Below are 23592 nucleotides of genomic sequence, written 5' to 3' on the forward strand. Positions count from 1 at the left end.
TAGCAGAAAAGGGGGGCAAATGCTGCAAATGCACTGTCTGCAATGGCACACTTTGTCTACACCACTCCCAAGTCAGAAGACTGCTGTCTTGCCTCACTTTTGCTAGCTGCAGTGACAAGCTAACAAAGACTGAAAAGGTTGTGCTAACTTGCAAAATGCTATTAGCACACTGGCTGAAAACACCCTGCCTTGAAGTGTGCCAACACAGCATTCTGTCCAATTTCTGAGCTCGTAAGAAACCATCTGGCGCGTAACACCATCTCAGTCGAGACCAACAGCACTGTCACCACTTTTTCATAACCGTCCTTGACAGCGAAGCATCCAAATGTTGCGGGCCCTTTAACATGTATACAACCGTGACTGCGACATCATGGCAGAGCGTGTCTTCTCGTTGTTTGTACATCCTTTAAACGCGCTCAAAACAAGTTGACCAGTAAAAAATGTGAAAGATACCAAAAGTGAATTTAGTGAATGCATTTTGCTTTGCTTACATGCAAATTGCTGTTTTAATAGGTTGTGTGCGTATAATCTAAAAACACGTTGGGCGCATTTCTCAATCCTCGTGTAAAAAAGGTGCTGTTACTATTGAAATCACACTCATTAAAGCGCTTCTCTGGCTGGCTGCTGTGGACCAGGTAGGCTGCAATAATGAACATGAAGATTCTGGTGCAGGAGGTGATATCTGTAAGCATGACTTCTTACTCAAACATGTGCTCATTACATTATAACTTACACTAATGATAGCTGCGGCCACTGCCGTCCTCATGATGAAAGGTCAACATTTAACTTGAAATCAGTTTCTGATCATTTGCTGAGCAACAATCTGCATTCAGTCATTTTTTTTGTGCTGGAGTTCACGGCACCCTTTTGGTAAAATCTTCTCTACATCCAAATATCCTCACAGAACCCCCCAGAGGTGAACTGTGCCTTGTGACACATAAAAAGCCCAGTGTGTGTGTGTGTGTGTATATGTGTGTGTGTGTGTTGACAGTGGAGCAGTCTGGGATGTGTGCAGCTGCTGTGGCCCGTAGCAGGGCACTATTCAGGGTGTCAGTCTCGGTCCATCTCTGCATCTCACCGCTCCAAGCCTGCTGTCTCAGTCTATTGAATGTACCGGAGTGGTTGCCATGGCAACCGCAGCAAATGGGGGTAAAGGGATTGTGTTGAGTTTTCTGGGGAAAAGGAAGGCAACTTAACACTGGAGATGTGTTTTAGAAAGCAGTATTGATGCGGACATGTCACCCTTTGCCTCCTGCTACTGCACGAATCTTAATAATGAAGATGACGAAGGGTAAATGTTTTCTTGGCATTTTGCGTTATTAACAGGAGCTAGAAGTTAAAAGAAAGATGCTACACACTCTTCAAAGCTTCAGTTTCACTATCAACTGAAAAGGTTTTGATGTGCCGGATGTTCTCTGACTGTTAAATTTGACAAGGCGTTACATCTGCATACTTTAGGTCAGTACTTGTCTTGTGTGTCTTTAGAGTTGCTCCAGTGTAAAATATTAATATACATTTCAGAAATAAATTACATTTTTCAACAGTACATCCCACCACATTCCCCTTAAAGATTGCTACAAGTGGAGACATTCCTCGAGTCAGGGTAAAGCACTTTGTTGTCAATGAAATGTTCTACTTGAGTATCTGATGTGCAGGATCCTTTGATCAGCCGGCGTCTTGAAAGTTTCATACAAGCATGCAGAAGGACATCTTGTACACATTAAATATTCATGAAAACTGCTCCACAAAATGGTCTGTAACCACAAACACAGTTTATATTTCTGCAGATAAGTCAGAAATATCTACAACTGTAACTCGACTCAAGACCGTCATGTGTAGCTTAAGTCTGAATGGAGCTGCTCTTTCAGTTATGAGATCAAAAAGGTAAAAAGTTTGAAGTTTTTGTCATTTTAATTTATGCTCAGAGGACAAATAAAGCACAAAGACAGTTTGGCTAACAGCTTTCCTCATTTGAAGAACAAAACTGCATACACACATGAGGATTATGTGAGTATCCCATGAGCATAGCGAGCAAAAAGAAAAAGAAGAAAAAAGCTCTTTATTGGTGTAGAGTACAAGGAGTATCTCCTTGTAAAATTTCAGGTTTTATTGACTCAAAAACAACATGGTCTATTCTAGTGGCACGCAATCGGAGGAGATTTCAACAGTGGTCTGAAAATGCAGGATAAACTTATTAACCTGGCTGGACAATTAATCAAGCTGTCTCACTGCCTTGCAACAACGGACACCCAGTGGTTCTAATGAGGATTGGCAGCAGTCTTTTCCATTAGACTACAACAGAAAACATTTGGTCAAGTCTATGTGAGGCTGAAGTTTAAATGTCAATATATTCCATTATGATGATAAGGCATTTCCAGCTGCCTGTGCCTGTGAGCACTATAATGAGACACTGGTAGGAGAGGCAGAGTCAAAAGGGCTTCGCCACAGGGGATCCGGACGCCAGAGACAAACCTAGCTGTATTGTGTACTGATCTCAAAGAGACGCGGCACTGCTCTCTTTCTCCTCTCTTGCCAGCGCTCTCTCTCTCGGTGTGTCTCTCTCGCTTCTTTTCTCCCGAGTCCCTGGGCCTTTCCTCTCCCTCCGTCTCCCTCCGACTGGCTCAGCACATAGTCTACTGCTAATCCACTGAGGGTGAGGCTAACACAGGAGCTAATGAGATTAGGACACTGTAGGCTTCTTTTCCTTTCTCTCTGGCCTGTGCTGCTTTTCATTTATCACTGGCTGTTAATCTGTGTGTGCTCGTGTGTGATGTAGTGTGTGTAGATGTAGTTTTTAGCCATTACTAAATATATATTAATAACAATAATGATGTGTTTAGTAATTAGTGATGTGACTCAATGAGTAAACTATCGGTGATTAAATAAGATGACACAGGGGATAAAGTGCAGAAATTCCACTTTTTCTGACAAACCCACTCACTGAAAATGGACAAACCTCTGTTCCAGTTTCTACATTCAAATTTTGGTAGTGGGGAATTAAATTTTAACATAGTCTCACTTCAGCCAACATTTTGGTTTCAAACATTCAAGCAGTTCCTCTGCCGTTTGTCTTCCACAGACTGAATTCAGACTTTTACTTTACTTTCAGGCTTTGGGATGAATGTTTCACACTGTAAAGCACTTTTTTACTTTTCACTTTTATGTGCAACTTTGCATGAAGACTTTCTTTCATTCCATACCTTTCCAGAAGGAGATGCATTATAGATTATTCTGAATTTTGACCCTCATAACAGATCTACTGTCTGTGATGTATGAGACAATTCAGAACACTGAGGCTTTATATGAGGTGAAGTCAAGGTTGCTTGGAAAATGGATCCATTTTAAATAGAATAAATAAATCTCTAAAATACAAATGAAAAAGATGTATTACACATATAAGCACTATATAAGTATTGTAAAGACTGTGTAAATTATATCTGTCTATCACGAATGCCCTCACTGTTCACTGAGTCTTTCGATCTGCTCCTTAGACCGGAGAGTGAAAACAACAAGTAAAATATTTTGGCCGACGGTGTCAAAGAAGAAACTTTGACCTGAACACATGAACTGCGTCTCCCTGTACAGCAGCTGAAGTCAATTGCCTTTGCTACTCGCTGGAAGGCATCCAAACCCTGTTTTCTGTTCAGTGGATTCAAGGGGTGACGCATTAAGAAAGTTTTAAAGAAGCAGCAACACGAAGCTAGAGTTCCCTTAAGACCTGATTTCTACTTATCAAGCATGTCAAGAGCTACTGATATTCCACATTAGAAATCCTGGCTGCCATGTTTGTGTAAGGTTACATTTTTCCGTTCATTTTTTGTTTCTATTTCATGATTTTACACTGATGATTTTGCATCAATTTGTCACATTGGGATGTATACTGATATTACAAGTATTATAGTTTGATTTCTCTCTCTTTCTCTGTCCAACCTCCAGGGAGTTTTTCCTGCTACTGTTGCCTAATACCTGATGCTCGTTCATGTGGGGATTCTTGAATCCTCAATTTTGAATTCCTGAATCTCTCTTAATTAAAGAGTTTGGTCTAGACCTCCTTTTTATGGAAAGCGTCTTAAAATAACACTGTTATGAATTGGCGCTATATAAATAAAGACTGATTGATTGATTTCAACCATACTGTCCAATTCCCAGCCATAACTAACTATATAAAGCTGCAAGAGTGAAGCCTGGCAGACGGAAGTTATGGAGAGGAGGAAGCGAAGCATAACTGGAACAGTGTGTGACACGGAACAAAATGTGTTGGCAGCTAATCTCGGATAGCGTTGTGTTGACTGACAGGTGGCGCGGCCTGTCAGGTCCTCGACACTGCAGCCGCATGGTAGGTCATGGTCGGTTTAGATATTTTTCAGCGTCAGTCTGCACATCAGTGCTGGTCTGTGTCTGTTTGTGTATTGAGTCAACAATGGTGAAACTGTCATTGTGAAAAATATTTAGAAGTTAAGTGCCAAAGTGTGATATGGATGTAATCTTCTGGTGAAATAATAAGGTGACTCGCAAAAAGTATATATATATTTTATAATTACTGCAACAAACTCTCACACACACACACACTCTTCAGGAACACCATGACGGAGAGGCGTGTTAAGATGGTGTGGCAAAACCTCTCAATGAGCTAAGTGATGAAGTAGAAAAACTATTAATGATTCACACACTAACTTTCAACCATTTGAGTGTGTATTTGCGAGTGTTCGCGTAAATACTCTCATTTTCAATGGTTGACTGTGCGTGTTCTCCATAGACACACACACACACACACACACACATCCCCTCTGCACTGTACAGTATTTGCCCTGATCCTCATGCAGACCATTTATCCACCATGATGGTTACACAGACCAACAAATATGTGTGCGTAATTCCTCTAATCCATCCTGCTCTCCCCGTGAATGTCCTCTAGGCCTTTCCATGGGGTCTGTCAAACTGCCAGTGTGGTGAAGAGGGAAATGAACAAGGCTTTACAAGCTGAGCCCACCCAGGGCTTTAATTAGAATGAAATCATTGGAATGAGCTTCGGCTACAAGCAGTCATATCAACCAAACCCGGTGAAGCAAATAAGGTCTGTCTGCTGTTGCAAATGAGCTTTGGGTTTCATTTACCGCTTAGAGAAAAACCAAATGCACATATGTTAACTGCTTTATAATAAAGGTGATGAGTGCTAAACCAGAAAACAACCGCAAATAAATACCCTTAATTTTTTATCTTCCTCCTCCCAACTAATTCTTGACTGAACTCGCCTTCTGTCCTCTCTGCACCATTCCCACAATCATTAAAAACCTCATAACCAACAAATTGTGTCCTCTTCATTCACAAGAACTCAGAGCAGAAAAACACCCTCCTTTCATTGACATGACTGTAATAAGCTTTGATCGACTGCGAGGGGGCAAATGTGGAGCACGCCTTGTTTCCCACGCAGGGAGATGCAAGCTGGTGCTGATTAGAGCTCCTGATGCAGAGGGTGGGAAACCCCTCTATTTTGAGTAGGGGGTCATAGTTCTGCATTTGATGTGAAAGAGGAGCCCTCCATGCATGTGCAAGAGCTTGCTTATGTAATTTGTGTGTGTCTTTGTGTATAAAAATCCAATATCAGATTGTGTGTGTGTGTGCAGAGTTTCCTCACGAGTTTGCATGTGTTTGTTTATGCAGAAGCAAAGAGGTGATGCTGAGTGCCGGGGCAAGTGAAGAGCAGATGCTCCCATTAATTAGATGTAATGATCACACAAGTAATAACTACGAGGGCTGACTGCAGGAATGGTTGATTAATCTATGAGTGGTGGCTAATTAATGCACTAGACTGTGTGATATGAGGCCGGGCCTGTGAATCAGTGAATCACCCTCTCAGTTTATTCGAGCAGGATACATCAGTCTGTATCTGTGGAGAATACAGGAAGTCTCTTGTTCACTCTCACTTCGTGTCTTCCTAACCTCAGTTCTCATCAAACACCTCGGTCTATTGCGGCAGCACAAAGAATCGGCGCAGTCTTCAATTGTTGCATGAAAAGAAAGTAAAATGTGTTGTAATTGTTCAGACATACCTTCTGTTTCCGCCTCTCCTTCCTTTTGTCCTCTGTGTCCTGCAGCATCTTCTCTCTCCACAGGTCAAAGAAGTAGGACGGATTGGTGTAGAACTTCAGACCCTCTTTACCATCGTCCCTGCAGATAGAAAAAAAGAAAACAAGAAATCTTGTTATATTTTGGTTGGCACGTCAGAGAAGACCTTTTCTTTCTGTTAGGCTAAAAAAAACAACAAAACTCTTAGGGAGGGAAAAAAAATTATCTAAATGTCAAGACCTTATGAATGGGGTTAACTTGAATATATTTCTGAATATCATTTTGGACCAAGATATTTAAAGAATAATCAGGAAAATAATCTGTATTTAAAATTTTATGATTATCAATTAATGTGCAGTTATATTGCTTTAGCTCTAAAAATGTGTGACTTTTGCATCTGAAAGAAGAAAATGGCTGAAAATGTGCCATCACATTTCCCAGAGATCAAAGTGATACCTCCAAAAAAAAAAAACCGACAATTCACTTTACAATAATGTAAGACTATTAAAAAGCAGCAAATTCTTCTATTCAAATGCTGGTATCAGAAAATGTTGTGTATTTTTGTTTGCAAAATTCTGTGATAATTTAATTATCATAATAGTTGCTGAATAATTTTCTTCTGACAGACTAATCAAGTAACCAACTGATTATTTCAGCTCTACATAAAGCAAAGGCTGGGGTAGGACACAAAATTACACTGCTACAAATAGGCCTGTTCCCTCTTATTTTGACCGAGTCTCTTAAAATGCACGAGGCACGCACTGCAGAATTTAAACAACCCTGAAAAATGGAGAGTGAGGAAAATGTTTGATAAGAATAATTTTTCTTTTCTTGTGTTCTGCCCTTTCCTGTCTTGGCTTAGCTTCCCTACAAGAAATCATATCTGTTTACCATTTGAGTAACAACTCATGTCCCGTGTTATCATTCATTCCCTCTCAACTCTGCTCCACCTTTCTGTCTTCTTCACTCGCATTACAGGAGCCTTTGTGGTTGGTGTTCACTGGGGGGAACAGTGCCATGATGACAGGGAGGGAAACGAAAAAGACTTCTGACAGGCACAGGTAGTTATCACATCAAAGGTCTATCTTGACAAGGAAATTATCATACACAAACGCCCACACATGCTGCGCGGAAATGTCGTTTCATATAGATATGGGGATAAGCTTTGTCAATTGCCTTGCTGATGTGTTTGTGTAATATTAGGAAAGCCTGTTAAAGACTGCAGCCTTGGGACCAGCCTCAATTACGCCCTCAATTATAAACCAGTTTCCTTCATTTGTGAATGAAGCTGTACAGAAAGTCTAGCAGCTGCTGGGTCTGCGTTTGACCAATCAGCGACATTCAGCCTTGCAAACACAGCTGAGTAGTTCTTCAAGTACAGGAAAACACAATCCTGGTAGTAGAGACTTTTTTAGGCACCTGGAACTGGAAAGCTAAATGTAGTTCCTTGTTCCTCTGGAGAAAATATAGGGAAAGCTCCGAGCTCTTCAAAAGGAATACAGAGTGAGGAAAACATTTCTGGAACTAATGGCTCTTTGCAACTTCATGAATCTGGATCGACATATACATGGTGGGTCTAAAGCTAGCCGACGGGTTTTGTTGAAAGTCCTCAAATCTGAGTCACAGAACTACAGAATAATATACGTTTTATGTGCAAAGCCTGCAGTCTACGTGTGATCTAATTAAAATGAATACGAGAGGTTCTCCTGCAAAGACTGAGGTAACAACATTGATTTAAATGACCTCTAACCTTAATCTTGTTTTTCTGAAAACTAGCACAGATATACTCAAACATGTAGCACAAATCTACTTACTAACTCAATGTCCTCTGGCTGTCAGTTATTTCTGAACAGGGCTAACAGGACATGAAATTATAGTTCAGGTTTCCTTTGACACCAAAAAAAGGAAACCAAAGAAATATTTAGTGTATTCTGACCATCCAGTGGTCCTAACTTGAGCTTATGCTTAGCTGCCTTCACCTGCCGTCTGCCACGCTTTGGGAGGCAATTATTTGATGATGACACGTAAAGAGCAAGAGGACAGGACATGAAAAGGAAAAGCTTCAAAAGGCAAGAGTGGAAAGTTTAATGATATGCAACACAACAAAGAGAAAAAAAATAGAATTCAACAATGGGATAAAGCAAGGGCAGAGAGAGAGCTACTGTGGTGCGTGTGCACTGCAGGTAGTGTTTGAGTGTTTGTGTAAATCATTATGTGCTGTGTTCGTTCAGTGTATATTTGAGGCGTGTGTTTGTGTGCTTGCTTGTAGGTATGAGAGGGAGGGAGGGAGGGGGAAAGAGAAAGAGAGAAGAGCAGTTGTGCTCAGAGAGGATCTGAGGAATAACAGTCTAGAGATGTGTCCCAGGGAGACTCCTGGTATGAAGTGTGGAGAGGAGAGGAGAGGAGAGGAGAGGTACAGTTAAGACGGGAGAACAGAAATGGCTCTTGGTCCTGTAGGAGATTTCTTGTGGTGGAAAAAAGGAGCAAAGTGGAAGGAGCTGGCGCCCCTGGTTGTGGAAGTAAAAATCCCATAGACAATGTTACGTGACTCGCAGCTGGATCACTTCTAAGACTTGAACTACAAATTCTTTTTTCTTCTTCTTCTTTTTTTTTTTAGATATAGTATATATTCATTTTGAGCACCTGTGTCCGTGATCTCGTTCTTTCAGTCTCTATCCAAAGCTCATGACTGCAGGTGAGGGCTGGAATGTAGATCGACAAATAAATCGAAAGCTTTCTCCTCCAGCTCAGCTCCCTCTTCACCACAACGGTACAGTGCAGCGGCCTCAGACTGTTCATCTCCCGCTCCATTTTAACCTCACTCGTGAGCAAGACCCTGAGATACTTCAGCTCCTTGGCTTGGGGCAGCAACTCACTCCCAACACAGAGGGAGCAGCCTGCGGGAGAGAACCATGGCCTCGGACTTGGAGGTGTCGAATCTCATCCTCACTCCCTCACTCCCTCACTCACACACTCACACACTCACACACTCACACACTCACACACTCACACACTCACACACTCACACACTCACACACTCACTCACACAAACACAAACCACCCTTGCGCATGCTGGACGTCTCAGTCTGAAGAAGCCAACAGAACCACGTCATCCACAAAAAGCAGACATACAGTTCTGAGGTTTGCAAACTGGACTAATTATCCATGAAAATCGCAAATGGAATTGGTGACAAGAATTGAAGCAAAGGGTTGATTTATCATTTTACAAAAAAATGAATCAGTTATAATTGAATAACTGTAAAAATGAAGATTTGTTTGCTGGTTGTAGCTTCTGAAATGTAACGACTTCCTGTTTTTCTTTGACTCATATCATAGCTGAGTGAATGTGGACATTTCATCCAAAACAAATTGCACTAGGTACTTATTTTCTTATTCTTTCTGACATTTTATAGGGCAAATGATTAACCAATTACTCAAGGAAATAATTGTCAGGTTAATTGATAATAGAAATAATATGTACATGATATTCCTTCTGTCCTCTATAAAAGATACTTACCACTCTCCTAGACCCTGTGCTCAGGGGTACTCCATCAGTTGTTATTCAAGAGGGGTCAGAGCAATTTCAGCCGGCCTGAGAAATGGCCTTAGGGGTTATAATGTGCATGTTTAGGTTTAATTTAACCATCACCATTAAACCTCTATGTCTGAATAAAAATGTGCCTTCAGGCAGTGCAAAAAAAAAGACATTTGGAGTGAAATTGAGAAATAATGTCAGACCCACACATGCCTTTCACTTGATCTAGGTCATGTCAAGGCCAGAGGTTAAAACCGCCACAAATTCACATATACCACAGCCTCCACCTGCACTTGTCTCCCTACGGTGCGTGTTAATGTAAAAAAGCAAAAAGATGTGTTTGGCTGGTAACCTTCTCCAACTGGCCTGGTCAAGGTGAGAGTTCTACTCAGAGATAGGCTATGCAAGATGCTGAAGGAGATAAAATGGAGTGAAAGGGAATGAAAGAAGTGAGAAAGCAGCAGGGTGAGAAGGCAGAGAAATAAAAGGAAAGGAGTGCGGGAAGAGCAGAGCTTTTTATGGATTATTCATCTTCAGATGACTCCATCTATCGCTCCTCTTGCCCAGCTCAATCTTGAGAGCCAAGAGAGACACCTGATGTGAAAGAGTCACAAGTCTGGCAATAATAATATACCAACCAACCAGAGGAGGTGGTTTCAATAGCTGCAAAATCAACCTTTGTATCTATTTGATGGCTCAAAGAAAAGGCTGCAATGTGCAAGTCGTAGATGACAGCAAGTTTTTCTTTAAAAAATGGAACAACAGCGCTGCATCACACTCTATTGTAGTATCATCATTTCAAGGTTCATTTCACTGAATTCAGACCTGTAGGGCGTGAGGATGTTGAGAGGTGGTGGCTGCTCGCACGTCTGAAAGGTTTCCTGCAGTGGGATGGGCAGCGACTTGCGGTCGAACAGCTGCTGGTCCTGAATAGTGGAACTCCTGAAAGCCTTCCTCATGGTGATGTCCTGAAGAGACACTGAGGAAGGGATGGGGGGGACAAACAAAAGAGAAGGACTTGTTATACTTATATAGTTCTGAAATCAAGAGAAATATATGCTAGACATAATGATATATGATGTACCAAGTGTTTGACTAACAGAAAGACAGATAAAGAGAAAATGAGAAATCACTTCTAACTCTTTGACTGTATTTCCCCAACAGTGTTCAGATAAACACACCAACACCATCCAACAGACTCTCTGTCTCTCTTAAGTCTCTGCTGAACACAATAACACCATTTGGCTCCATTTCACCATTTTAATCATCTAAATCAACACTGACATCATCATTCAAAGAGTCACATTTAGCATTACAGAGTGCTAAACCTATGAGAAACCACATTGTTGTCCTATTTGGCTAACTTCAATTTCCTCCCAAAACAAAGCCAGACATGACAGCTAAGCTAAGCTAGGCTACTGTTATTGATCAGACAGAAGGTGTGGGAATAACTGCCCTTCTTTCATACAAGAACAGCTGACATTTTCGGAGGGCAAAAGAATAACAGAAGAAAATCAATGCTGCGCAGCTGAAGCTTTCAGAAAAACAGGTTAGAGAAATAGCTCAGGGGAAGGGGGAACACAACCACACTAATGCTAGCCCTCAATCTGGTCGGGCCAAGTAGAGAACGGCAAGTCTTGGAAAGAAATCCAGAGCGTTGCAACCAGATCTGAATTATACATGAGGGAACGACAAATGGATACACTTTACTGCTGCCCACGGGGAAGACTGACAAAGTCATGTGGCATACAGAAAAAGTATTGTTACAGTTCTCTGTTATTAGCCTCTTTACCACACACACTGAACAAAACAACACCACAGAATCCAATATTAAACATAATATCCACAACATGCAGTAAATAGATCTCCAAACAAATGGAACAACTGATGTATGAAGATGATTGCTGAATGGATGTTTTAATAAAATGAGACAGAAACAAACACATTTTACTGTACAAAGGCCCAGAGAGGACTAACCACCCCGATCTGATCTTCTACATTGCAGCAGTACAGCTGGTTAATGACTTCCACAGACTCTTATTGTAGCAAAGGGCCAGCCACCTGAGGCACTGGAGTATCAGTATTAACAAACACCACCAGTGAGCCAAAGTTTGGCAAGTAACACTCTGGGAGAGAGAAAGAAGGCCAGAGAATGGAAGGAGGAGATAATAAAACAACACAGACTCAACAGAGACAGGGTCATGGAAACAGAGGACAGAAACAGACCGAGAGAAGAGGCACTACAAGTAAAACAAGAGCATGAGCTGACATAAAAAAAAAAAAGGAAACACTGACAACATAAACAGACAAGTAGATGCAAGAAAATGAAGGACGAGAGACGATAAAATCAACATGGGAACATGCAAATAAAGAGGAAGGAGTGGTGTAGACAAAAACACATAAAAACATACGGTATGACTCGTATGTGGAAAAACAGAATGGCAGGCGTGAGGTACCCCATGAGAGCGCAGAAGAGCTTGAGGGTGGAATAAGCTTCGACAACAACACAAGGGAGAAACTCAGGCAGCCATTTGATCAACAAAAATACACAGACAAACATATGCTACATACATTACATTGTTCCACACAGGAGAAAACTGAGGGTGAACGTATCCATGCTAAATGTGACTGTGACATTACAGTAAACCACTGAGCTCATAACAAAATCACTGGCAGCCTCCCCTCACTCCTCTGATGGTGGTTGTACCACAGTTTTTCAAAATGGCCAAAATCTATTCAATCCTTACTTTTCCTTACTAATTACTCGTGTAGCGTTAGAATCGCTTGCTTGATACACTCCTCAATGACATGTATTTATGGTTCTTTTATAACTTTACTAAGAAAGATGTTCAATTGGAAAATGTGCTGAGATCTGGGCAGCACAGACACATTGCTACAACAAAGTTTGATGATTTATTAGAAGGTAAAAATCGGGTTAAAAAAAAAAAGCTCCATACAAAATTATGGAAAGTATTGCAAGTTGAAACATGAATTTAGTCTGTAAACTGTGTCTGATGTTTCCAAGTGACTGTTTTGGCAATGATTTAACTTTTTTTAAAAAACTTTTTTAAAATACGTTTGGCTCTAATCTAATCTAAACTACAATTAATTACGATCTCACATTCTTATTATTAGTGACAAGAACAATGCCTAAAACCTCGCAAATAAGACTCAAGTTGTAATAAACTGGAATTATCCTTTAAGCTTGTATCAGGGAGTGCAATGGAATACACTCGGTGGCATAAGGTTACTAGGGGGGGAAAGAAATCAAAGCCATAGCCACAGTGGCATGACAATTACACTGCCCACAGTGATTACAGAGGAGAGAAATGCCAGGGATAAGTAGGGGTAATGGTGAGATCTAAGAAGCTGGACTAGATTTTTTTTCCCCAAAATGAGATTAGAGAGGGTGAGGGATACCGATGTGGGAAAGGAGATATGAACATTAAAGTGATGCTTTAGTGATCCCTGTAGGGCATTTCACTGTTTGCCTGGCCCCCTTTCCACAGGAGGGTCAGCATGAAGGTCAGGAAACTGCACCTGGAGCTGACACCAGCGCTCTCCCTCTCACTTGTAAATGTACAAAAAACAGATCTGATTCTGATTGGACTGTTGAAAAACACACAGACGCAGCCACTGGCCAACCGGTGAGTCACAATGTGGTGCTGCTGAATGTGTATGTAAAGCAAGAGCACTGTGTCCTGCTGCCCCAGTGCATTTAGGGAGAGCAGAGGGCTGTCAGATGATGTGACAAGTACGTGCAAAAGCGATAAACAAGAGAGAGGCAGCGCAGAAGTGTGTGTCAGGATGAATTTGATGCAGAGCGAGGTGGCTATAAACCTCTGCCAAGCAACACTGAGCACTGAGAGAGGCACACTGCGCTAATCAATGTGGGCAGAAACACAGAAGGCACACACACACACACACACACACACACACGCACATATACTGGATCAGTCAAATACACACTCAGACACAGATGGATATCTTAACATGGTGTTCTAAATCCTAATTACAAAATGTCACTTATTCAGCTGAACTACCAATTACGCCCATTTAGTGAAGACATTTAGCTAATGAGAAAAATGTGATGCGTGTATGTGTTTGTATGAGTGACTTAGTGAGAGGTTGTAAGAGTGTGTGTGTGCACGTGTGTGTGTGTGTGTGTGTGTGTGTGTGTGTATGGTCCAGCGGCACCAGGTGTGGCAGCAGCCTCTGCTCTCAGCCTGTGAAGCTCCTTATCAGTACACGAGTGGTGGTTAGTTTCTCTCTCCCTCTTTCATATCTTCAGCATCTCGCTAAAACACCCTCAACCAAAGAGAGGTGAGGAAGTACTTGTCTCTCACACACACACGCACACACCCTTCCTTCAGCTTCCCTCAAAGTTTCAGGGAAATGATGTTTTCCCTCTTTTCATCCTGTCCTTCTTAGAGATGCAGTCCTACACCACTGACGATAAGAAAAAGCACAAGCCAAGCTGTCTTTTAGCATGCAGGAACTCTCTGCTGTTGTACTTCAATGCAAATGTTGCCCTATATTCCCCCCCCGCACGCTTCCTCCTGTAGCCCCGAATCCCTTGCTCCTCACTTATACTCCATCTTTTTTCCCCATCCTTTTCTTCTTTCTCTTGTTAACTTGTTTATCGTTTGTCCTTTCTTTTATTTTGTCCTCTTCCACTCCTAGAATCTGTCCGAGCGTTCTCCCTCTTGCATTGACAAACTTTGTAAATCACCAGTGTTGTGCACAGTGTGAGAATAAACAATGCAATCATGTGTTGTTGGTAAGACAGAACGTTACAAACACAAAGCACAAGCCCTCCATCTGCAATTAGTATGGGAACACTGTAGTGACTGCGGTTATATTTTGAGTTACTGTGTGCTAAGAAGTGAACATATGAACTGTACGCGTCTCTTAAGACTCCTTAAAGCTCCTCTTAAGGCTCCTACCATAGTGTTTCTTATATCTGCTTGCTAGTCATCATCCACAGGGCTTCTGGATGAACCATCATAGCCAAAAATTATAACGTTGTGCATCTGCATAATCAATCAAGTCTGAGCAACACAAATTTTGTCATGTGCCTTTGGTTGCAAAAAGGTGAACAATGCCAGACAGACATATCTGATTGTACATATTAATGACTTGTATGTATAAATTAGATTTTTCGTATAAAATCCTCTATCACAGTGCATGTCATGACATAGTATGAAACGCAACCAAAGTTTTTATTAGAGTAAGTCAATTAAAAAACAATCAATGGTTAAATAAGCTGCCAGAAAAGCATGTTTTTATAAAATCAAACAAATCAAATACCTGACAAATCTATGTATTTTATCACATTGGTACATAAAAGGGATACAATTATTGCCATTAAGTCCTGCTAGTTGATTGGCAATGTATGGTTCCAGAAAATGTACTACACTGTGGTGTATGGTCATATGGTGATAAAACTTTTGAATGCACATCTTAATCCATTAGAGCATTTCATGTGCAAGGAAAACTACGTAATCTCACCACATAATCGCTACATCGTCTACAGTGTAGTAATGAAAAACAATACACTTTTGTGTCCTTGTATACCAAGTACTTTATATATAGAGAATGAGAATAATTGTATCTTGAATTTGAAGTACGTGACTACAGTATGCACACGTGAGAAGACACTCTCATCTGAACAACATCCCTGATTATGGGAAATTCTAAATGCCTTTAAGAAAAAAGACTCAGACTTGACTTTCCAGACACGGAGGAAAACAAAAAATACTAAATAACAAATAGGAGTTTGAAAGGGAAGCACAGACTTTGGCCTTTTTGTAGTTTTATAATATACCTATTATGACAGAGATGAATGGGAGATAGGGATAGGTAATAAGCGCTGGGGAAGATGGGAGTCAAGGAGGGCTAACAAGCAGTAGAGGACAACAACCAAGAAAAACAGAGAAATGGAAATACTGGAAGATCAAGATGTCATGGGAGAGACAGAGAGAAGAAAATTGGCAACAGAGAAGGAAGCAGCTTATGGAATACAGAGACAAAGATGCAGGACTAATAGAAAAAGGGGGAAGCCGTGAGATACTGTGGAGTACATAAAGAAACAGTTAGAGCCCACAGGGACTCGGGGTGGCTTTGTGGCCTTCCATAATGGCCTGCAGCCAGTGCACTGATATAACGGTGTCATTAAATAGGGGATACAGGCCATTAGTTTGGTCGGCTAGAGTGATAGGGGGTAGAGAGCCTGACAGCACACAAATAGCATCCACGCAAGATGGAGGGAGAGCAGAGATCAATCAGAGCGATGGGAGTAGGCTGGGGAGGACAACAAAGAGAGGGTGTGTGGGGGGGGGTGTGGAGGCTTACAGGGCAAAGTGAGGGGCAATACCCTTTAAAGGCTTGTAGGCTTTGTGGGCAAGGTGTGTGTGTGTGTGTGTGTGTGTGTGTGTGTGCATTCATGTGAGTTTCTCAAATTGAATGTGCATAAATTCATGTGATGGAGCACTTTTGACCTCAGCCCCTGCACCGCAAACAACACTGCAGCGCTTACATCGCTCATCTCTCCATCTCACATCTTACCGACCTTCAGCTCAACATCTCTCATGCCGTCCACCATCTTACACTCTGTGTCCTTAGGCCTTGGACTGATTAAACATCATTCACTTCCCTGTGTCTGTCGCACCATGTTTAGATTCTGTAAGTGCACTGTTGTGCTGTATGAAGTGGCCAAACACAGCTAAGCTGCACAATGCCTGTCTGATGACATGACACTTGCCATTCATTGCTACAGTATCTCTGAACTGTAAAGGGAAGTTTAAGCTTAGTTGTCAGGTGTAAAAACACTATATAGTCATAGTTATGTCAAAGCCATAGATGATGTGTAGAGAATGTAATTTAATATCATTATTAATAGTGACTGGATGTGGTGAGTACAGACAGTTTTCAGTACAGTAATCATCAACTAAATACAGTATTCTTTAGGTTAATTATGTAATAGAAATCTCAGGAGTGTTTTTGAGGTTTGGCATATACTGTTTGTGGGAATTACCACCTTACATAATTCTGCAGTGTTTGCAAATGGCACAAATGCAATTAAGGTGGAAACTATCTGGCCTTTAAGGCACCTCGTGTTCCACTGAATGGTAATTGTTAAATCCTGTTAAAATTGGCATATGCTGCTAATGTTTTTAGCTTGACTCATGTCTGCAGCTGAATTTTATTTGCAGTAATCATTCTCAGTTAAAATAAAATTTAAAAAAAAAACAGAGGAACAGTGGTCACAGGTAGATACTCATAATTGGTGTCTGTGTAGTGACACTAGTGACACTATAGTGACACTTAAGAGGAAATCACAACTTCAGCAAAACACATTAAAGTACTGCAGAGTTATTATATAATTACGTGTTTCTCTCTGTTGAGCATTTATTTCTTCTCCTGGCACTTCACCACTCTTATGTTTGTGCAATAAAATCAAGACACTGCAGCTTTTCACGACTGTTTGTTTACAGTATCAATGTGTAATTTGCTATGAATTATACAATAACAATGAAGGGCTGGATGACCATTCATTTTGACAGCTCACTGCCGCTTAATTTAACTTTTCCGTGAAATATCATCTTGGTTCACATTTTTCATGTCCAAATTACTGATGCGACAATGACATTTGATCTTTTTTTTAATTTTACAAATTTTCATTTTGGTCATATCTGTGATGTCAGAAGGATTTAGGATTCTGGTTCACTAAGTCACAATACAGCATAGTTGTACAAACTTAAGTTTAAATTGATGTTACAAGCGTGAATTCAAACTTTTATCATGTGACTATGAATATTTCAGTACATTTCAACAATTATTAAGAAACATAACGCTGTGATTATTACTGCAGTTTCATTTTATGTGTCATCCATTGCTATGAAAAGTTAATATCAAATAAAACCCATAATTTAGGCGTGAACGAGGAACCATTTCTGCAGCAATTTGCTTTCAAGAGATTATGTTTTGATCTACATTTTGAAGCCGGCTGGATGGAGTGTAATCTTTTCAACACCAAATTTTCTCAGGTCATTAAGGGTTTTAAAGAACTTCAAAGAAGCTTGCGAGGGGTTTTGTGAACAGTATCTGTAGTGTACATATTGTGTGCTCCACTCTCTTCTATCCCACCCGACCCCCCATCCTCCATCTTTATCCCTCTACAGTCCTGATTTATGGCCCCAGCCCTGCCTGCACTCATCCCCCTCTCCTTCACTCCTCCTCTCATGTCGACCACAGACCCGCGCAGACAATTACAAGGCAAGTCATATGCTTGTGCTAAAAGCATACATACTCACACAGCAGTGTGTGTTTGAGAGTGTGAGGGTGAGAAAGGTGGGAGTGGGGACCTAGGGTGACATTTACGGGAAACAAACCCCTTCCTGAACCCCTCCCACAAATGTCCAACTTTCTGTCACATTTATCTGACTTCTCTCCTTAGCGTTATCGGTCAAACACACTAACACACTACATTGCATTTATTTGATTTTACGAATCTTGGTCAGGAGGGGAAAGTAGAACACAGATTTTCCCATTTGCAAGACAGCTTCATTTGGCTATACGTGACTGTGGAGGAGTTGAACTGAGTGGGAAATCTCTGTAACCTGCAGAGGAGGCCATTTCAACCTGGCCCAGAAAAATTCTGCGGTACAATCCTTTTACACTCCACTGCTTTTGCTGCAGTGCCCTGTATAATGCACCCATCCCTCTATCCTTCCATCTTTCTTACTCTCCTCCTCCCGTACTCCTCCCACCACCACCACCACCACACACTTAAACTGCAACTGAGCTGATCCTTATCCACTGTCTCTCAAGCCAATACTCCAGGCTAAAGGGGGAAGTCTGGCTTATTTATGAAGGGAGATACGCGCACACAGAATCACTCGCAATCTGTGTCCCTACACAGAAACGTCACATGAATATGAACAAGCAGCCTTACGCCAACACGATACAAAGATCGGCTTTGTTGTTACTTGGGTATTTCCGCAAGATGTGCATCTAATAAGATAAATGTTAATATCTTATCCTCCGCAGGGTAAGATGTGCGTGAGAGGAAGGCAGCGCTAGTGTGTGTGTGTGCTTGCCCTTCAACCTCTGCAGGATAATACAGACTCACTTACCAGCTGAGACTCCCTGCACAACAGACTTCCACAATTAGATCACATGCAATTATTCAATTAGCATGGCTATAGAATGTGGGCAGGCTTAGCAGAGAGGGTGGTGAGAGAAGGGGAAAGTGGTGGCAAGGAGAGGAAGATGAAGAAGAAACAGGAAATGGTAAAAGAATGGCAGGTGGAAGAGGGTAATGCGAAAAAACTGTGCAAAGCAATCCAAAAGGGGGGAAACCGCTGAAGGGGGAAGCAAAATAAATGGGGGATAGGACACAAAGAAGGATTGGGATGAACGATCTGTGAGCCATCTGGATTTGTAAGGGTGCATTCCGCGACTGTGTTTAAAACACAAACCCATGATTCTGCAAAAGCTTTGAAACAATTCGTTGGCTTGTAAAGTGTGTTTGCATCCACAGAAAAGCCATAAGCAGCGAATACAAATCCAGTGGGCATTTTAGTGTCTCCGTGTTAGCGACAAGGAAGCAGTTAGAGTAGCATTGTGCAAAGCCGTAAACAGACTGCTGGCCCATGGGAAATCGATACGGCGCCTTGGAGCATGGTATTATACTGCTGTGATTCTCTCCCTCTTTTTATTTTGCACTCACTGCACACTCCTCTAGCTACGCCTCCCTGTCATCCTGCCTCCCTTCTTTCTGGATAACCTGGCTAACCTGCTCACCACAGATACAGCCTGACCACAGATCCAATTTTTCCTCACAAAGAGATTGCCTTTAGTGGTTAAACGTGCATCCAGCCAAAGTGAAACTCTGGCAGAATGTTTCTAATAGAGGGGTTTGCACTATTGGGGTTGAAAAATGACAGTGTCTCATAACTGCCTGTTCCTTTAATAACAGCCATTAACACTGGAGGGGGGGCAGGTGAACTCACACACACACACACACTCTCACACACATTTTGGTGCAGTAATAGAAAACACAGATGAAACTGAAGAGGTGATGGTGTGACTGAAGGAAAGCAGAGGAGGGAGAGTGAACAAGTAAGTGTTTGGCACATATGTGTATGTGTATGTGTATGTGTGTGTATTGGGGGGGGGTTAAAGTACTCACATTCCTCTTCTTTGGGGTCCAGCTGTGTGACACTGATGGAGAGGCGGTCCACACGCTCCTGCAGGGAGTTGACCCGGAAAGAGAAGGTGTGGGCCTCATTGAACAGCTCTCCAAACAGGTCCTCTGCATATTTACCTACACACACACACACACACACACACACACACACAGACACACAGACACACACACACAATAAAGTTTTGAAATGGGAACACAAGTAAAGTGTTAAAAGTGCCATTTCTTTTTAACATAGCCATTAGTTCTGTTTTATTTCAACTGGCTCTGGGGACACTTGGGTGCTTCTGCTTTGAAAATAAAACAGAAATACTTTGTCAGTAAAAATCGCAGCAAACTAGAAGTGCTGTTCTTTGTCTGTGTCAAGCATAGCTCTAAAAAGATGAATAATAAGTGAAATTGATGGTTGGAGAAATGCTGTGTCAGTGGTGAATGGAAGTCCATATGTGAGTGCTGGAGAGAAACAAGAAAGATGCAGATTAAACTAAAGATCAAGAGCAAAACTTACTTTCCTCTTAATTTTGTGAATTCTTAAATACCTATCAGTCAGGTTTGGTCATACTTCAGTGTGTATCCCAGCTTCTATTCAGCTTAAAGAAGGCAACGACTTCCATTATCGACCACCATTTCCTTCAAGAACTGAATTAGGCTTTTCAGCCTCTGTAAATCTGAGTGGATTTATGTCATAGCACATGAGTCATGACCATATGGTGCAACATGCACTTTGTTTTCTCACCCATCCCTGCTCAAAGCGTTAGATTAGAACTAATTAAGTGATTAGCAATGACACATATTTATAGACTTGTTTTTTGAATAGCAAGGAATGCCAAATATGCACATCCGATAATGTCTTGTCTGTCATCACTGCATTTCATTTTTAGCTCTGTCACTGTACCCGCAGCACGTACAGGAGCAGGTACTAACTGAGCAGGAGAGCGTGCATACATACATATTTTTCATATTTGTAGCTAAGCTGCATGAACCAATGAACCACAAGCACATAACAGATTAATATACCAAATATGTGTGCATCTGTGTGTGTGTGTGTGTGTGTGTGTCCCTGTGTTACTGACTGAGGCTGCTGAGCTGGCGTATGACGTTGGCCAAGGAGATATTAGTCACACACTCCAGCTCATTCTTGATGTTCCTTGGCAGCACCGTGTGGCACAGGTGCCTGGGCTCGATGGTGCGCTTCACCAGCGGCATCCTTCTGCAGCGACACCACTACCTAGAGGAGTCGGATGGATGTAGGCAGGACAGGGGAGGGGAAGGGGAATGAAGGAATAGAACAAAACTTCATTAGTGCAACAGTTCTTGTGATTTTGCTGCCATTTACAACACTGTGCTCAATAGAAGAGACAGACAGGAAGGAGAAGACATTTGTTTCAATGATTGCTTTGCTAACACAACACGGGAATTATCACAACTGAGCAATAGTGTGTTCTATTAGCATAGAAGAGAGTGAGATGACAGAACATGACGTGAGTTCAATGGTAAAAAGGGCACGTGGAGAGGGAATACAATGTGAGAAACACAGCTGCACACAATCCTTGAAAAACTTACAATGGAACTGAATAGCAAGGAGGGAATGTTTTGACATTGCTAACAGCCATGCTGTCTCATCTGTTTCACTGACTTACCATCATCTTGTCCTTTTCATCAGGCATAGCTGGGCTGACAAACCTCAGCACTTTGCCTGCCCACTCAGCCATGCTAATGGCATTAAGGCTGCAGTCTTGGGCTGCTTAGGCCCAGTTCTTAGCCATTCACACCAACACCAAACGGGACAGTTGTGAAATCCACAGAGGACACAGAGGCTGCAGCGATCCAGGACCAGAGCAGAAATCATACTAGGTGCAGTTAATGCGTCTACTTGCATAATATACTTTGGTCCCTTAAGAAACTGTTAGACAGTCAGAGTCTACAGTTATACCAGTGGCTCTGTGAGGCTGTAAATACCAGCATGCCAAATTGCTCAGAATTACTATACTAACATGTTGCCATAGAGCAGATGAGCTTACCATGCTAACATTTGCTAATAAGAATCACAAAGCACAGCTGAGGCTGATGGGAATGTCAGTATATGTAAGTATTTGATCATAATCCATAATACTGTAGAAATCAAAATGATGATGATGATGATGATATAAAAGTCAAGGAATCACCCTGAGGTGGGCATAAATATCAGCACTAAATTTAATGGTAATGGTAACAAAGATGACAAAAAAGAAATCTGCAGTTTCTTGTTACAATGAGAGCCGTTTCTCATTTTTACAAGTTCTTTTTCATGTTTAAACAACATGTTATTATGTTATTAGGACTTGTTACCGGGTACCATTTTTTCATCCATTATGTTTCTTGTAATATTAGATCACAAAACGTTCTTGTTCTACCAATAAGCAGTATTTTGTCTGAACAACATACTTCTTTATTGCTAAAATAAGAAGACGGGCAGAGGGTGAAAAATCATTCTACCAACACAACATAACACCTCGCCTGTCTGCTGTTAGCTTGTTTTTTAATTAAAGCAAGTGTGTGCAATGATGTGGAGATCAGGTGTTCAGATGGCCTAATTGATCGACTGGGCTTGACAGTGATAAGACCTCGTTAAAGCACTGATTAAACTTTAATTGACGCCTGGTACTTTTAATACCGCTGTATTCTTAGCAGTGTTGCCGTCACTGAGGAATAAATATGATTATTGACCGTAACCATAAAAATGTAGGGCAAGGAAGGCTATTCTAGGAAGTGGCCCAGCTATGGATGGTTAGAGGGGAGAGAGAGGGAGCCCAGTAAAGAGCTTTGTTGAGGTGATTCATCTTGGAAGCGTCTTAAATGTGGGCAAAAATGCCCATAAAAGGAAAGAATGAGAGCTCGCACCTCTCTAAGCTGTTGTTAAAGTGGTTTAAAAGGAGATGTGCAGGCGATGTTACTGCGACACAAACCCAAACAAAGTGCCAAATCCCTGCCCACTTCTAAAATAGACATCCTTTCTACTTTTTTTTTTTTTTTTTTTTTATATAATTGTTTATTATTTCCTCTCACAGTTTCTCCATCACCCACCCACACACACACACATCTCATCCTGATTGGGACCACCTCTTCTCCCAAAGTGCGCTGACATTTTCCACAGCTTCCGGAGGTCTTAGTAATGGAGGTCTAACCCTGAGCTACCTCTTGCCAAAGTGGAGACATGTACTTTATAATTACTGTGTTGACCTTTAACATACAGGCCAAACACCACTAGTGTAACATCTACTGTGTGTTCAGAAGAACAAATTACAAATGGATGGAACTTATAGAAATCTTCAGCATTTGGGGAAATGCTGAGAGCTAGATGAGACTGATATCACTCTCACATCTGTGTGACAGTAACTTCTTGTCTGGAGTAACTAAGCAAGAAAGCAAATAAGTGCATTGCCCAAAATGTCACAACATTTCTTTTAATTTACAAAACATTAACAATACAAAAACATTACTAATTTTAGTATCGATCCATTCATCTTGAAGTTGAGTTGCATCTTCCTTTGCACAATCTTCATCCCTTCTCTCTCAAAGGCTAAAAATCCTGCTCCACTTTCTGTCCCTTCCTTTGGGGATTAATGAAGATTTGATATCAGAAATCAATAAGGCATTTATTTACCTTTACTCAGCTCATCGGTTTACTTTATGAGAACATTAACTGTGTCTATATTTGGTACATTCAGCATATCTCTGGGGTATGACAGTACAGAGAGAAATGGAGATAGATTATAGAGAAGCAAACAAAAATTAAATCAAT

At 41.3% G+C, this 23592-nt stretch overlaps 1 protein-coding gene across 1 annotated transcript in view; it reads right to left on the reverse strand.

The window, feature by feature from the left end:
• wasf1 (WASP family member 1) overlaps positions 1–23592 on the reverse strand; it is a 58586-nt gene that overhangs the window by 14305 nt on the left and 20689 nt on the right. The window contains exons 2-5 of the mRNA XM_070848911.1: positions 20885–21039; positions 19797–19931; positions 10427–10580; positions 6051–6168 (exon numbers count right to left, since the gene is read on the reverse strand). Coding sequence (XP_070705012.1) covers positions 6051–6168; positions 10427–10580; positions 19797–19931; positions 20885–21017 — 540 coding nt within the window. The 5' untranslated portion in view covers positions 21018–21039. The remainder of the gene's footprint in view (positions 1–6050; positions 6169–10426; positions 10581–19796; positions 19932–20884; positions 21040–23592) is intronic.

This window comes from Pempheris klunzingeri, chromosome 18 (genome assembly GCF_042242105.1).
Source record: "Pempheris klunzingeri isolate RE-2024b chromosome 18, fPemKlu1.hap1, whole genome shotgun sequence".
Classification (NCBI taxonomy): Eukaryota; Metazoa; Chordata; class Actinopteri; order Acropomatiformes; family Pempheridae; genus Pempheris; species Pempheris klunzingeri.